At 44.2% G+C, this 15,182-nt stretch overlaps 1 protein-coding gene across 3 annotated transcripts in view; it reads right to left on the bottom strand.

The window, feature by feature from the left end:
• The window catches only part of LOC109898474 (myoferlin), a 54,032-nt gene that overhangs the window by 21,961 nt on the left and 16,889 nt on the right, over positions 1 to 15,182 (bottom strand). For 2 of the 3 annotated variants that reach the window (XM_031834110.1, XM_031834112.1), the window contains 21 exons: positions 14,790 to 14,893; positions 14,600 to 14,668; positions 14,453 to 14,496; positions 14,179 to 14,261; positions 14,048 to 14,086; positions 12,956 to 13,080; positions 12,173 to 12,286; positions 11,680 to 11,857; positions 10,612 to 10,736; positions 10,397 to 10,506; positions 9,817 to 10,009; positions 9,398 to 9,553; positions 7,222 to 7,353; positions 6,928 to 7,091; positions 5,202 to 5,316; positions 4,277 to 4,379; positions 3,841 to 3,980; positions 3,243 to 3,407; positions 1,956 to 2,043; positions 1,456 to 1,533; positions 965 to 1,146 (listed from right to left, as the gene is read on the bottom strand). In XM_031834110.1, coding sequence (XP_031689970.1) covers positions 965 to 1,146; positions 1,456 to 1,533; positions 1,956 to 2,043; positions 3,243 to 3,407; positions 3,841 to 3,980; positions 4,277 to 4,379; positions 5,202 to 5,316; positions 6,928 to 7,091; positions 7,222 to 7,353; positions 9,398 to 9,553; positions 9,817 to 10,009; positions 10,397 to 10,506; positions 10,612 to 10,736; positions 11,680 to 11,857; positions 12,173 to 12,286; positions 12,956 to 13,080; positions 14,048 to 14,086; positions 14,179 to 14,261; positions 14,453 to 14,496; positions 14,600 to 14,668; positions 14,790 to 14,893 — 2,507 coding nt within the window. The remainder of the gene's footprint in view (positions 1 to 964; positions 1,147 to 1,455; positions 1,534 to 1,955; positions 2,044 to 3,242; positions 3,408 to 3,840; positions 3,981 to 4,276; positions 4,380 to 5,201; positions 5,317 to 6,927; positions 7,092 to 7,221; positions 7,354 to 9,397; positions 9,554 to 9,816; positions 10,010 to 10,396; positions 10,507 to 10,611; positions 10,737 to 11,679; positions 11,858 to 12,172; positions 12,287 to 12,955; positions 13,081 to 14,047; positions 14,087 to 14,178; positions 14,262 to 14,452; positions 14,497 to 14,599; positions 14,669 to 14,789; positions 14,894 to 15,182) is intronic. The other variant, XM_031834111.1, reaches the window with a different exon arrangement.

Genomic DNA, 15,182 nt, shown 5'->3' with positions numbered 1-15,182 from the left:
TAAAGATATCCATAAAAAGTGCCACAAGCCACCTGGGAGACACACCAAACATGTGGAAGAAGGTGCTCTGGTCAGATGAAACCAAAATTTAACTTTTTGGCAACAATGCAAAACGTTATGTTTGGCGTAAAAGCAACACAGCTCATCACCCTGAACACACCATCCCCACTGTCAATCATGGTGGTGGCAGCATCATGGTTTGGGCCTGCTTTTCTTCAGCAGGGACAGGGAAGATGGTTAAAATTGATGGCAAGATGGATGGAGCCAAATACAGGACCATTCTGGAAGAAAACCTGATGGAGTCTGTAAAAGACCTGCGACTGGGACGGAGATTTGTCTTCCAACAAGACAATGATCCAAAACATAAAGCAAAATCTACAATGGAATGGTTCAAAAATAAACATATCCAGGTGTTAGAATGGCCAAGTCAAAGTCCAGACCTGAATCCAATCGAGAATCTGTGGAAAGAACTGAAAACTGCTGTTCACAAATGCTCTCCATTCAACCTCACTGAGCTCGAGCTGTTTTGCAAGGAGGAATGGGAAGAAAATTCAGTCTCTCGATGTGCAAAACTGATAGAGACATACCCCAAGCGACTTACAGCTGTAATCGCAGTAAAAGGTGGCGCTACAAAGTATTAACTTAAGGGGGCTGAATAATTTTGCATGCCCAATTTTTCAGTTTTTGATTTGTTAAAAAAGTTTGAAATATCCAATAAATGTCGTTCCACTTCATGATTGTGTCCCACTTGTTGTTGATTCTTCACAAAAAAATACAGTTTTATATATGTATGTTTGAAGCCTGAAATGTGGCAAAATGTCGCAAAGTTCAAGGGGGCCGAATACTTTCGCAAGGCACTGTACATGTACATAAGTGTATCACATGTATGTACAGTGCTCGGCTGGTAAGTGTCGCTAACACACTACAACTGGTAGAGTAAGTGATGGTAGGATAGGGTACATACCACCTGGTCACTGTCGTAGAGCTCCAGCACCACGTTGGGGGGGTTGTGTGCAATGGTCTGGGGGTCTCCATAGATCTCGATGTCATTAAAGATGAGGGTCTGGTCCCAGGTGGGGTTCAGAGTGGCCCTGATGACCTCCGTGGTCTTACTCACATGGAGGAAGGACACATGGGCGTAGGGATCTGAAGCAGGAGACCAGAGCACAGTCATCAACGGATTTAAATCAGCTAGTGGTTCAATTACAACTGCTGTGAGGATCGGGTTACACTTCCACCTCCATCGCTCTTTCCCCATGCAACGTTAGTGGAAACAACCCAGTTTGTTCCCACTAGCATTGCTTAGATGTTTCAAAAGTACTAGCCAGGAGATTGTGGACGGTGCTGAAGAACTAGCTAACAAACAAATGGTATGGATGTAACAACCCGCTTGGTAAGTAAAAAATTTTAAAAAAGTGAGCTATCCATTTATCTACATTTTATGATGTTCCTCACCTGAGAAGCTGTCCCTGTCCATGGCGATGAGATTCCTGGCCTGATAGACATACACCCTCAGATGGTACATATACGACCCTGAAGAAAGAGTGATAGTGATTTAATGTAATCTGAAAAGTGTGGGCCCAGACTTCCTGAGAGGAAGGGCAGTGGAGTGGAGGAATCTGAGGAGAAATCAACATTTATGCTGCGGCCAGACAGAGATTGTCCGTAAAAAACAACAACATTTGGCCCAGTGTTTTTTCTAGTGGAGTCATACCTTCACGAACAAAGGAGATTATGAATGACTATCGGTCAACATAAATGCTGATGTTGTCCATCTTGTTAAGTATGCAACTCGTATGCAACATGTGTAAATTAGTTTACTTTTTTGATGGGCAAACAGGACTGTGACCAATGCATATGTGTTTTTCATACTCTTTCATCTATCTCTGTGTGGCCACAGCCTTAATCCCTTAATCAGTGTCTGCAATCAGCTGGCATGGGTCAATGTTACTCACGGTCAAAATTACAGGAAACGGTGGGTGTGTTGGCACCAAACAGTCTGGCTGCGTCCTTCTTACTGGCCTTCTCATCAACATCTACCCCCTGTAGACAAAACACAGAGGCTGAGTTTACAAAGACATCCCCAGTCTGATCTCTTCCCACTAATTGGTCTTTTGACCAATCAGATCAGCTCTTTTGCCAATAAGTGGGAAAGCGATCAGAATTGGGCTCCCTGTGTAAACACAGCCAGAGAGACCAGTTCAGAACAGAACTAGCAATGCCTTCATTAGAGACTGTTGGAGCCTGCTGGAGCTATAACGATATTGCTTAAATCTATCCAATCCTCTTGAATCTCCATAAGTGTCCAGGGACTAGGAGTTTGGGTTTGTTTCTGGATGGTACGGCAGCACAAACAGCACAACACTGTGAATAAAATTTGATTTGATTTGAAATAAATAGGGCATGAGTCAACGCTGGTCTAATCCGTGCCTTTGAGTGCTTTGCCAACCAGGATCACTGGGCAGGAAGGGGCAGATGGAGGAGAATAATGAGAGGATATTATAATCAAGATAACACACTGAAAGGCACTTGGCCAAATTCCGTTGTATTTTCATGGACTGGGTTTCCCAAAGCCTTCTGATGGGTTCTGACTTTTAGATATGAAATACACGTATTTATGTCACTGAGTGAGAGAGGGGAATGTATAACGTTTACATTCTGTCAGGATATGTTATTGTTAGCCATCAGGGATCCTATGGGAGAAGAGACATAGTCTGGTTACAAGTCAACATGACAGCAGTGAGTTGGGGAGGAGTGAGTCCTTTGGGACAGAGGTCAGGTTAGATGAAGTGAGGAAGAACATATATCACTAATCTTCTTGATAGCAACAGAGGTGTATTGGCTGTTCGGATGTGTAACAAGGGACTCAGCATAGGAGAAATGGTTAAATATCCGTGCTTGTGTGAATATGTTCCTTGTCTTATGCAGCTGTATGACCCAGTGGGTGAATAAACTCGGTTTGAACTTTAATAAACGTGCGTGAGTTTTTTACTCTGTTTAACTAGAACCTAACACTTTGTAGCTAAAGTAGTATTTTATTTATTTCCACAACCCAGTCACACAGCTGGGATAGCAACAAAATTGATGATTGATAGTCAATCTTCTGCGGGTGAAAAAAACCACATTTGTCAAATGAAGCACTTTTGATGTACTTTGATGTGTGGTATGAATCTAGTTTAAGTCTAGCCTTCCTGTGTAGCCTTCCTGTGTAATTGTTTTTGAACTCAGAAGAAGTTACGAACCAGCGCCCCCTCCAACCTGAAGATGGCTGAAGCTCCTATCCCATCTGACGGAGCCATCTTGCGTCTCCAGCGGCGACGGCGGAATGTGTCAGACGAACGCTCCTTCCTGTGGAACTTCCAGCCAATCAAGGACGAGTATTCCCAGCCTTCGCCGGGATCCCGCCTCTGTAGGGTCAACGGAGAGGCAGTGGACAGTGTGTAAGAACTAGAACTTTAGCCCTCGAAATTGACATAGACACACACATGCTTCCACTCTACCCTGCACACTAAACATTTTCCTCCTCTCTTCTTCTATAACCGCTTCCTTCTCCTCCATCCTCCTTTCCCTTCTTCTCCTCCTCCCTTCCCTTCCTCCTTCTCCTCCTCCTACCCTCCTCCTCTTCCTGCTCTTCCTACCTTACCTCCTCATCTTCCTTCTCCTCCTTCCCCTCCTCCTCTTCCTTCTCCTCCTTCACTTCCTCCTCCTCTTCCTTATCCTCCTTCACTTCCTCCTCCTCTTCCTTCTCCTCCTTCACTTCCTCCTCCTCTTCCTTCTCCTCCTCCTCTTCCTTCTCCCTCCCTCCCCCTCCTCCACTTATCTTCTTCCTCCTCCGCTCACCTCAGGTGCTGCTTTAGTGTCTGCTATTTTCCTGCGTGGTCGTAAGAGTCTCTTCCTGCGGTGGATGTGGTACATCTTCTCTGCTGCTCCCCAGGACTTGGGCTTGTCATCGGGGGGAATGGTGACGCCATACTCCCAACCTGGTATACAACACACACAGTGACAAACGGTATACAGAGTCAGAGGACATTCAGCTTTATACTGTAGTATCATATTGGTTATAATAGGTAAAGTCAAAATACAGTACAGAAGAGGTTTATCAATTAAATTGTATACTATACAGTGCCATATTGTTCCACATATATAATGGAATCCTTAAACGATATTGATTATTTGATTGATTGAAACAAGTATACAGCAGTACACCATACAATCAATCCCAGTGTTAGCATTTGGGTTATGGATATGAAGGAGAATAATTCCAGTGCTTCTTTACCTTTCTCATCCACAGCCCTGTTGCTGTCGAAGCTCCAGTCATCCTCCCACTTCCAGCCAGCAGGACACTCTATCTCCCCTGGACTCTGGCATTTCTGTCCATTCTACACAGAACAGTCACAGTCAGTCACTTCCGACATTACACAGTGGCTGTATATCAACATGTGACAATGACACCACATTACAACATCAAAACAATACAGAAACACACTGTTTATAAAAGTAGGGACGTAGCACTCTATTTTCCCCTCTGGGTATTCTGTGTGGGGAGGGGTTGATTCACGTTGGTTTCCAGTCTCCTATCAAGTATTTAACTAAGCCTCTATATTTATGGGATTCACTGAAACAAGCACCATCGTGGAAAAAGGTAGCTGGCTGTGTAAACTCCCCGACATCGAAACAATAGGCGTCACAGTTTGAAAACATCAAGGTTAGCCTGAAATCCAGACCTGTCTTCATTCCTTGTACTCTGTGTCATATGCCAAACTGGACATTCGGCCAGGTTACTGTTATAAAGAAACTTTTATTAGATTTTTTAGATACAATTCTTGGTATGACAAGGAGAGACAAAAAGTGGAATGGTACGCAGGCTATATGCAGCTCTCTTGACAAGGGAAACCTGACTTAAAACATGACAGTGAGTGATATGTGCATAAAATGAATCCAGGGATGAGCACCTGTCGCTACGTAGTCTATGAGATCAAATTGCAAGGGAAACAGACGAAATGGCTTCAGTTTCGTTGGCCTCTTTTCGTAAGAAAAAGAGAACATACAATTTCATCCCAGAAGGAGAATTAATGTAACACTGAGGGGTCAGCTTAACTTCTCAGTGTTACATATCTCTTCCCTCTTGTAGATAGAGGGGTCTGAGTTGCAGGCGACAGGGTTGTCTCTAGCAATAGTGTGTGTGTCTTGCTCTGTCTCACCACGTCTGTGAAGGGGTCGGCAGCAGGCTTCCACTCCCCGCCAATGAAACGCGTCTCGTTCTGGAAGACCTCGTCTGTGAACTCTGTGTGCCCCGCGTCTGCTTCCGTTAGCAGGCTGAATCACACAGACACACACGTTTGTTTGACTATCCTTGTGGGGACCAAACAATTGATTCCCATTCAAAATCCTATTTTCCTTAACCCCTACCCGTAACCCCTAACCCAAACCCTAACCCTAACCCCTAAACCTAACCCTAATTGTAACCCTAACCCTTAAACCTAACCTAGAAGCCTAAAATAGCATTTTTCCTTGTGGGGACCGGTGAAATGTCCCCACTTGTCAAAATGTTCCTGGTTTTACTATCCCTGTGAGGACTTTGTCTAGAGAAAAATTGCAAGACTATGTTATAATACTTTTATTGCATCAAATGGTTGTTTTATTCGGCAGAATAGAGTATTCTTATAACTATTGTGTGTGTGTCCTACTGAGGATGGGCGTCTGGGAGATAATACTGACAGGAGATTTACGATGTCTTTGGGTGATAAAACCTAAAGAACATTCCAGAGCATGAGTTAATGTTTCTGTTCTATACCGTACCAGAGAGAGATGGTTCCAGTTCGGAGTCGGAGGGACAGACACTGGTCTATACAATGAAAACTGTTGACACAGCAGATACTGTCTGCTATGTATTATAGGTATCTTTCATACAAATCTTAACCTTGTGACCCCTTCTATGTATCTGTTCGTCATGTAGGTCGAAAGGGGTGTATCTTGGCTATAAAATACCTTTGTACTTTTGTCTCGCCGCTCTCAGCGGATCATTAGAAATGGTGATTCGTCGACAAGTCATCGCTATTGAAAAGCTCTCACTATTGAAGATTTAAGTATAACTCTGACTTGTCTGATAAGTTTGTCTCTCCTCATTTGATAGTAAAGAAATGAACCAACACAACTTCTGGTCCCCACAAGGATAGTAAAACCAAACACAGACATACACATCACAAATAGCGGGCTTGATCCCACTAAACTATAGAGTACTGGCAGCTGGAGTTTAGTCCAGGAATGCTCAGCTCTAGTGGAAAGAAGGTGGGATTACAGAACCACTGAAGAAATGTCTGGAAAAAGGTCAAATCAACCAAATCAATGAGATAACTGTGTCTGGGGAAAGGTCAAATCAGCCAAATCAATGAGGTAACTGTGTCTGGGGAAAGGTCAAATCAACCAAATCAATGAGATAACTGTCTGGGGAAGTGTTTCTATAGGAGTACTATGAAGGGGGCTGGTGTTGCGCACTCCTGACTCAGAGGCAAACAATGAGGAATTAGGTGGGGTGGATGAGGTGGAAGTGGGACTATTGTGTACTCACAGTACTATGACTCCCTGCACATCTATAGAGACGGAAAGAGGATGATTCCCTAACCACAAGCACAGGCAATGCCAGACCAAGCTAGATTTGTCTGGGTGGGGTAGTCCAACTGAAATGTAAACTACTGAAAACAAACAATGAAAACAGGAAGTTTCTACTTAAATTCAGTTATTTATAGCGCTAGAGCTCTACCGCTCACCATCTATCAGGGTCCACAAACGTCTGCGTGTGTGTGTGTGTGTGTCTGAGTTAGTTTGTGTGAGTGTGTGTGGATATGAGTATAAGTATGAGTGTGTGAGTGAGTATGAGTGTTTATGTGTTCGTGGGTGTGTTTAAGCATGCCAACAGGTCACTCTCACCCTCTCTCGGGGTCGACGAACCACTCGCCTTCCCACTCCCACGCCCTGGGGGGCATGAAGCGCTCTTGTTTCAGCTTCACCTTCCCCGTCACGTCAGAGAACTTATGCCGGCACACCAACCCTGTGGTGCCCCACTTCCCAAACACCTGGGCCTGGTTCTCATACTGAGGGTGAAAAGGGAGAGCGAGAAAGAGGGGGTGAGAGAAAAGAGATTTTGTCAGCATAGTAAAGACCAGGTAAAATACCAACCAAAACAAAGCATTGCCACAAAACCCATGTGAATAACAATAATACCATTTCTGCGAACACACTGAAGGTTCCCTCTGAGAAGCTGTTGAACTTCTTCTCGTGGGCAGAGAGCCCCAGCCACATGTTGACACGGAGCTGGACAGGGATCTTCACACCTTTGTTTTTGTCCATGGGGTACTGGCCAAAACAAACAAACAACAAAATTAAATACTATACATCGGGGTTGAGCGGTACACAGATTCTCATATCTAGCACTAATTGGCGTTAGCTACCTTTAGCATGCCGGCTAATGTTTAAATTATATTGACGGTATTGAAAATCCTACCTGGGTTATTTCGAAATACACAGGTGTTAAGTATATCATCCAACCCTACTGTACATCACCTATGAAAACACCAAGTAGCTAACTGCATGTTCTCTGTAACGGCTGTTGGTGGAAGAAGGTGATGACCAAGGCGCAGCGTGGTACGTGTTCATCTTTATTTATGAATTGAACACTGATTAACAAAACAACAACGAGAACAACCGAAACAGTTCTGTCTGGTGCAGACACAAAAACAGAAAACAACTACCCACAAACACAGGTGGTAACAGGCTACCTAAGTATGGTTCTCAATCAGAGACAACGATTGACTGCTGTCTCTGATTGAGAACCATACTTAGGTAGCCTGTTACCACCTGTGTTTGTGGGTAGTTGTTTTCTGCCAGTCAGACACTACGAGGTAACGTGCACGAGAGGCAGCCCCATAATTTTCTTTGGGGGGGGCACACGGGGAGATTGGCGGAGTCAGGTAGGAGACCTGAGCCAACTCCCCGTGCTTACCGTGGCGAGAGAGTGACTGGGCAGGCACCGTGTTATGCGGTGAAGCGCACAGTGTCCCCAGTGCGCACGCATAGCCCGGTGCGCTACATCGCAGCTCCTTGAATCGGCCGGCCTAGAGTGGGCATCGAGCCAGGAGCGATGATGCCGGCTCAGAGCATCTGGTCTCCAGTGCGTCTCCAGTGCGTCTCCTCGGCCTGGGTTATACGGCACCAGCCCTACGCACGGTGTCACGGTTCGCCAGCACAGCCCAGTGCAGCCTGTTCCAACTCTCTGCACTTGCCGGGCTACAGGGGGTATCCAGCCAGGACAGGTTGTGCAGGCTCGTTGCTCAAGACCTCCAGTGTGCCCAGCGCCCAGTGCATCCGGTGCCTCGGCCAAGGAAGAGAGCCGCCCGTCAGTCCGGCGCCGCCAGAGTCTCCCTCCTATTCGGGGCTAGCTGTATTGGTCCCTAGTTTGGGGTCGGTGGTGAGGGTTGCCGCTCCAGAGGCGCCACCTAAGTGGGCCAAGACTAAGGTGGAGTGGGGTCTACGTCCCGCACCAGAGCCGCCACTGCGGTGAAATGCCCACCCAGACCCTCCCCTATTGGTTCAGGTTTTTCGTCCGGAGTCCACACCTTTGGGGGGGGGGGGGGGTACTGTCCTGTCCTGACCTTAGTTCTTTTTTTATGTCTCTATTTTGGTTTGGTCAGGGTGTGAGTTGGGGTGGGCATTCTGTTTTGTTCTGTGTGTTGTATTTCTACGTGTTTGGCCTGGTATGGTTCCCAATCAGAGTCAGCTGTCAATCGTTGTCTCTGATTGAGAACCATACTTAGGTAGCCTGTTCCCACCTGTGTTTGTGGGTAGTTGTTTCCTGTTTTGTGTTTTTTCACCCTACAGGACTGTTTCGTGTCGTTCACACTCTTTGTTGTTTTTTGTCATTCAGTGTTCAGTTGATTTAATTTAATTTACTATGAACACTTACCACGTGTTGGTCCGATGATTCCTATTCCTCATCATCAGACGAAGAGGAGAGCCGTTACAATCTCCGAATGTTTATGCCATATCTGAGGTTTAAACCAATGCACCTGCGTTTAAACAGATCCGCCCCCTGGACTCTTCCTCTCTTCGCACTCTGACAGACATTGTCATTGGACATTGACACAAAACTGATTGATTATGAGCCTCTTCCCAGTATTACTACTACTTAAACAAGTACTACTACTATTAGCACTAATATTACTAATACTATTGGCAATAGTAGTAGCATGATCAGTAGTCTCTGTTCTCCATCATAATACCTGCAATAAGATAGTATAGGGTCCTGCCATAGAATTTCCCTACCATTATCATACTGCTACACTTACTACTACTACTACTACTACTACTATCACTAGTATCAGTCTGTTCTCCATCCTAGTACCTGCATGAAGATGGTCTGGGTCCTGCCACAGTATTTCCCACAGGCCTGCTCACTGTAGGTGGAGTAGAGGATCTGATTGGCTGGGAGACGGGCGTACGCCACCCTCCTCTCTCCACGCAGCATCCAGATCACCACGTCAGGCATACTGTTCTGGGGCTGAGGGAAGAGTGAAAGACAGGTATGAAAGAGAGATTATTAAGAGATGGGGAGAGAGAGAGTTTTCCATTGACAGTAGTAGAGAGAGAGAGAGAGACAATTCCATTCACAAGCTGGTTCAAATTGAGTGGGCTTGGCACTCCTATAACAAGTCATGGCACCCTCAAAATAAGGGCACGCCCTTACTTTAAGGACATTCCAATATTCAATGTGCTATTGAACCCTGAATGTTGTGAGAATGTCAATGTCTTGTTGCTCCTGACCTCCTCTGCAAGCTGTTTCAGTCTCTCCAGCCAGTCCTCGATGTCTGTCAGAGTGGCTATAACGTCGGTGGCCTCCTCCTTCAAGCGTTTGGCCATCTCTCTGATGATGGCCACCGCCGAATCACGCAGCTTCTTAATCTGGATGTCCAGAGCCGTCAGGTTGGGCCTGCCCTCAAGATCTGGTACCTGAAAGCTATCAGAAGCTAGCATGAGGCTACAGAAACTATACTGAATCTATCAGAAGCTTTAAAGCTTTAAGAACCTATATGACGCTTTAAGAACCTAGCATTACGCTATCAAAACCTAGCATAAAGCTATCAGAAGCTAGTGTTCATCTATCAAAATGTATCATGAAGCTATCAGAACCTAGCATGAAACTAACGAATGTGTAGCTAGGGTGAAGCTATCATAACCAAGCACAAAGCTACCAGATCCTAGCATGAAATTATCACAACCAAGCATTCAGAACATATCATGAAGTTATCTGAATCTAGCGTGAAGCTAGGATAAGTTAGAAGGAAGCTAACAGAACCTAGCAAGAAACAATTATAAGCTGAGATACGATCGATGAATGTCTTACTTGCTCAGATCCTCAATCATGTGGTTGATGAGTTTGAGCCAGATCTCAGCCAAGCGCACCTCTGAGGCTTTGGCAAGGATGGCTGTTCTCAAAGAAGTGAGGTTGGATTCCTGGAAGAAATTACAACAAAATAACAAAGTTGCAACAACTGAGAATTATCCCATGATTGGTTGATTGATTATTTGATTGGTCGATTTGTTGGAAGTGTTTCTCACCAGTCTGTCTGCGATGTAGAGGATGATGTTGACTGAATCCAATCGGTGGCTAATGTCTTCCCAGAAGGATGTGAGGATGACAACAGGTTTGGTGTCAGCCCAGGGCAGGTAATAGTAGTGGTTACCTACAGGAGAAACAGAACTAAGTCATATTCAGTTCAAGCTGCAGAGTGGTATATACCTGTACAACTTGACAATTTAGTCCTGCTGTATGGGAATGTCTCTACTGCATTGGAAACAGCAATGCACTTTTGATAGGAATGAATGGTGTCCTCAGAAAAGTATTCAGATTGAGACCCCTTTACTTTTCCCACATTTTGGTATGTTACAGCCTTATTTTAACATTGATTCAATTGTTTTTTTCTCCCTCATCAATCTAAACACAATACCCCATAATGACAAAGCAAAAACAGGTTTCTGAATATCCCTGAGTGCCCCAGTCAGTTCCCGGACTGGAAACCGATCGAACATCTCTGAAGAGATCTGAAAATAGCTGTGTAGCAACACTCCCCATCCAACCTGACAGAGCTTGAGAGGATCTGCAGAGAAGAACGGGAGAAACTCCCCAAATACAGCTAAGCCAACCTTGTAGTGTCCTACCCAAGAAGATGCAAGGCTGTAATCGCTGACAAAGGTGCTTCAACAAAGTACTGAGTAAAGGGTCTGAATACTTATGTAAATGTGATATTTCTGTTTATTTGTATAAATTAGCAAACATTTCTAAAAAAAACTGTTTTCGCTTTGTCATTATGGGCTACTGTGTGTAGGGATTTGCTTAATGTGGAAAAAGTCAAAGGGTTTCAATACCTTCCGAAGGCACTGTATGTTTTCCTGTTTTCATATTCATGACTGTGTATAGTTGGTCTGCCTTGTGCCTTTAGAATTGATAGATGAACAAACACATGCTCTCGAAGCATGGGTGCTAAAAAATCTATATTTTGTAAACGTTCAAATATCAGGTCTAATCAAGGTCTAATGTGTTGGCACTGGGCTGGAACAATAGCTAGCACACCAGGAGGGTACCTATCAGGACTGAAGAACACTGGTGTATAGTCTAGGTTTTCTCACCGTCAAACACAGCACAGCTGTATTGGGTTGTGGATGCCAGCGGCATGCAGGTGGAGTCCAGCTTGTTGCCGTAGTTACCGATGCTGACCTCGAACTGGATTGGCTCACCGGGCTCCTGGAGCATGCAGGAGCTGTGGAACACAGCACACAGCGAGAACTTCCTCCTCCGCTGGTACTTCTGAAAGCACAAACAAGAGGTCAGGGGTGCTTAATTCCAGTGTACATTCATTAAAGGTGCATTATTGCCTGACTAAATCAAAATTGGATTTGGAAACACTATCTACACACAGGAAATCTAGATGGAGGGTAAACTTTTCCCTTCTAGCTTTCTCTGTATCCATTTCTCATCAGTTCTTCTCTAAGTTTTGCAAGTTTCGTACCAGGGTTGGGGTCAATTCGAAGTGAAGGAAGTCAATTCCGGAAGTAATAACCTTTATTAATACATGAAGCAACAATATCCCAGCTATGACAGGATCCCACCCTCTCTGTGTACCTGGGCCACCAGGATGTCATCACTGGAGATGTTGTCCAGCTTCCCGTCAGCTTTGCCTTCCAGCTGAGTGGAGAGCTCGATGAGGACTCTGCCCCTGTAGGCCACCCCTTCACCCTGGTAGGCAGGCAGGCAGGCAGGCAGAGACAGAGATGAAACAACACAGTGATACTGTAATCGTGTTGCTACACAAGATGTTCCTATCAACACAGGAAATTACTTGAGAAAAAAATGTATAGTTTTGTGAAGGAAAAATTAAGCTTAATGACAATTGTGTTAGACAACTGTACGGTGTGCTTTAAAGCTATTACCCAAGTTGAACTATCTGGATTTGAGGAATCGAAGTATGAAATGTGGCATTCCCACGTGTTATACATTGAAGGGGGGGTATACTGTATATAAATTAGATACCTGTATGTTTTATAGATTAGATACGCTTGCCAAGAAACTCAGCAGAAAAGAGAATACTGATCTAAACCAGATGTTCCTTGCCTTTATAAGCTAAAATGTATTTGTGTTTAAGAGAGTCCAATGCTGGCTGCGTCCAGAACAGGTTCCCCTTGCTCAGGTCACCATTGAATAAACCCTGGGTGAATGCTTAATCGTTTTCTCATCTACAAGAGCTGATTTTCTACAACAATTTTTAATTCGGAATCTTAATAATTGCATGTTTCTGTGAGAGAGAAATGCATGTTAGATATGCAAATATTTACAATAAGAAAAAGGAATAGCAAAACATCTTACCAGAGCTGAAGCACTTGTCCTCAACCCCAGGGATGGTCTTACCTTGCCAAAGTTGAGTTCCTCGTACGGGTCTGGGAGGCCAGTGAACTCCCTGGGACTGCCGTACAGGTTTAGGTAGCAAGGCCCAAACGCTGGGAGGAAACCCACCTCCGCCTCCCCACTGCTCACTGTAATAAAAGGGCAGGTTCTCTTTGTGAAATGGTTTGCTACAGATATTTTGAATGAATGTCATATTTACTCCAGTCCATTGCCAAGTACAGTGTAATTAGCCTGGCGACCAGACTCTGAGCGATGGTGCACATATGTTGCAGAAGTTATCGAAGAAGCAGTGAAATGCTTATGTTTCTAGCTCCAACAGTGCAGTAATATCTAACAATACAGAAAAATCCAAAACAATTTAAAGAAAGACATTTAAGAAATATCAGAATGAGTCTGGAATATAAATATACTGTATGTATGTATGTATTTATTGACAGTATGGACAGTATATGAATAGACAACGTGTGTACAGAAGTAGTTATACAGGATGAGCCTTGACTAGAATATACAGTATATACACATAAAGTGGGTAAAACAGTGTTCAAGTGACCTGTGTTGAATGACTATGTACATACAGTAAGTAGGCCAGCAGGCTCTAAGGTGCAGGCTAGAGTACAGGGTGGTAGCCGGCTAGAAACAGTGACTAAGTTCAGGGCAGGCTACTGGGCAGAGGCCGGCTAGGGGTGACTATTTAACAATCTGATGGTCTGGAGATAACAGAAAAACAGCTTCTATTTCCCCCCCATTTTCTATTTATTTTTTGACATGGTAATACAACGTGGTCTGGTGCCTATGCTACATCTGTAGTCAAACTTTAGTATTTACAAATGCTGTCCCTGTTTGACAAAAGCAATAAATAATAAAAAGTAGTATTGTCACACACCAGATCGGTGCAGTGAAAGGTGTTGTTTTATAGGGTCAGCCATAGTAGTAAGGCAACCCTGGAGCAAGTTAGGATTACGTGCCTTGCTCAAAGGCACATAGACAGATGTTTTCACCTTGTCAGCTCGGGTATTCAACAAGGGACCTTTCGGTTACTGGCCCAAAACTCCACCCTATAGGGAGGCCTCATACAAAAAGATGATGTTTCTTTACCTTCAGATGACAGATTGGTGCAATTTTCTGCAGGCGTATCTGTTTGAAGGGACAGATGCAATGTGGTTGAGACAGGGAACACACACACACACACACACACACAAACACAGTGAGAGAGAGCGATACCATACCTTCAATCTCACCACCAGATGAGGCTATTTTGGTCAGATTTAGAAATGTGGTTCCTATCACATCATTCCTGGTCAGACGATCCCTGTGTGAAAAGTTCAATACGTTGTTAATAAACTTTCCTACGATATTCATGTCTTCTAATTCAAAGTAGCAGCATTTAAAAGTGAAGGTATACATGAAATGTGGATAGTGTAATACACAGTAAACCGCTATAACAACGACATCCAAACATGCACTGTATCTGTCTTCCAGGGAGGATAACCAAAGTCTTACCAGTCAAATACAGTCAACTTGATGCTTTCACACATGGATGGGAACTAAAGAGGGAAATGAGAGCATGTTGTGTTTGTCTGGCTTCCATTCATATCATCCATTTGTGTTGTGGTGTACTACAAGTAATACGAGAGAGCTAGGTCACACCTTGACCTGAAGGTTGATCAGCTGGTTCCACTCAGGATTGGCATTTTTCTCGATAATTTTGGTGCACAACTGAAACCAAAACAATGTCATCATTAAGCAAACATCTAACCAAAGATCTGAAAATATTTGCCGAATGACTTGACGTTTTGTCCTTCTCTTGCATTCTCGGAGTTCTGAGTCTTAGCTTTACCTTCTTGCCAGCGAAGCTGACCTCCAGAAATGGATCAACTAAGTTTTTCTTATCGCCTTCCCCTCCAAATACTTGTTTCACAGTCTGTACAAACGCATCATCCACTGTAAGACGGAGTGAAAGGATATTAACACACACTCACATAAAAAAAATAACAAGACGTCCAGTCAACGTTTTGAAAGAATAGGCCCACTGATAACAATGTTGGATGACTTGAAATACATTTCCAGATTAAAAAAGAACACTTAATCACTTGGTGTTTGCAGATACGTGCAATCAATATGGTTTTGGCTGTTCATACTAACGTCTGCCATATTGCTTACACGTTTCCTTTACCTAGGACTATGCATACCCAATGGGGTAGGGGGTAGGGGGTAAGGGGGAAGTGATAGG

This window comes from Oncorhynchus kisutch, linkage group LG10 (assembly GCF_002021735.2).
Source record: "Oncorhynchus kisutch isolate 150728-3 linkage group LG10, Okis_V2, whole genome shotgun sequence".
NCBI lineage: Eukaryota > Metazoa > Chordata > Actinopteri > Salmoniformes > Salmonidae > Oncorhynchus > Oncorhynchus kisutch.
Note: the sequence above shows the minus strand (reverse complement) of the source record. Positions and strands in the feature narration are given on the sequence as shown.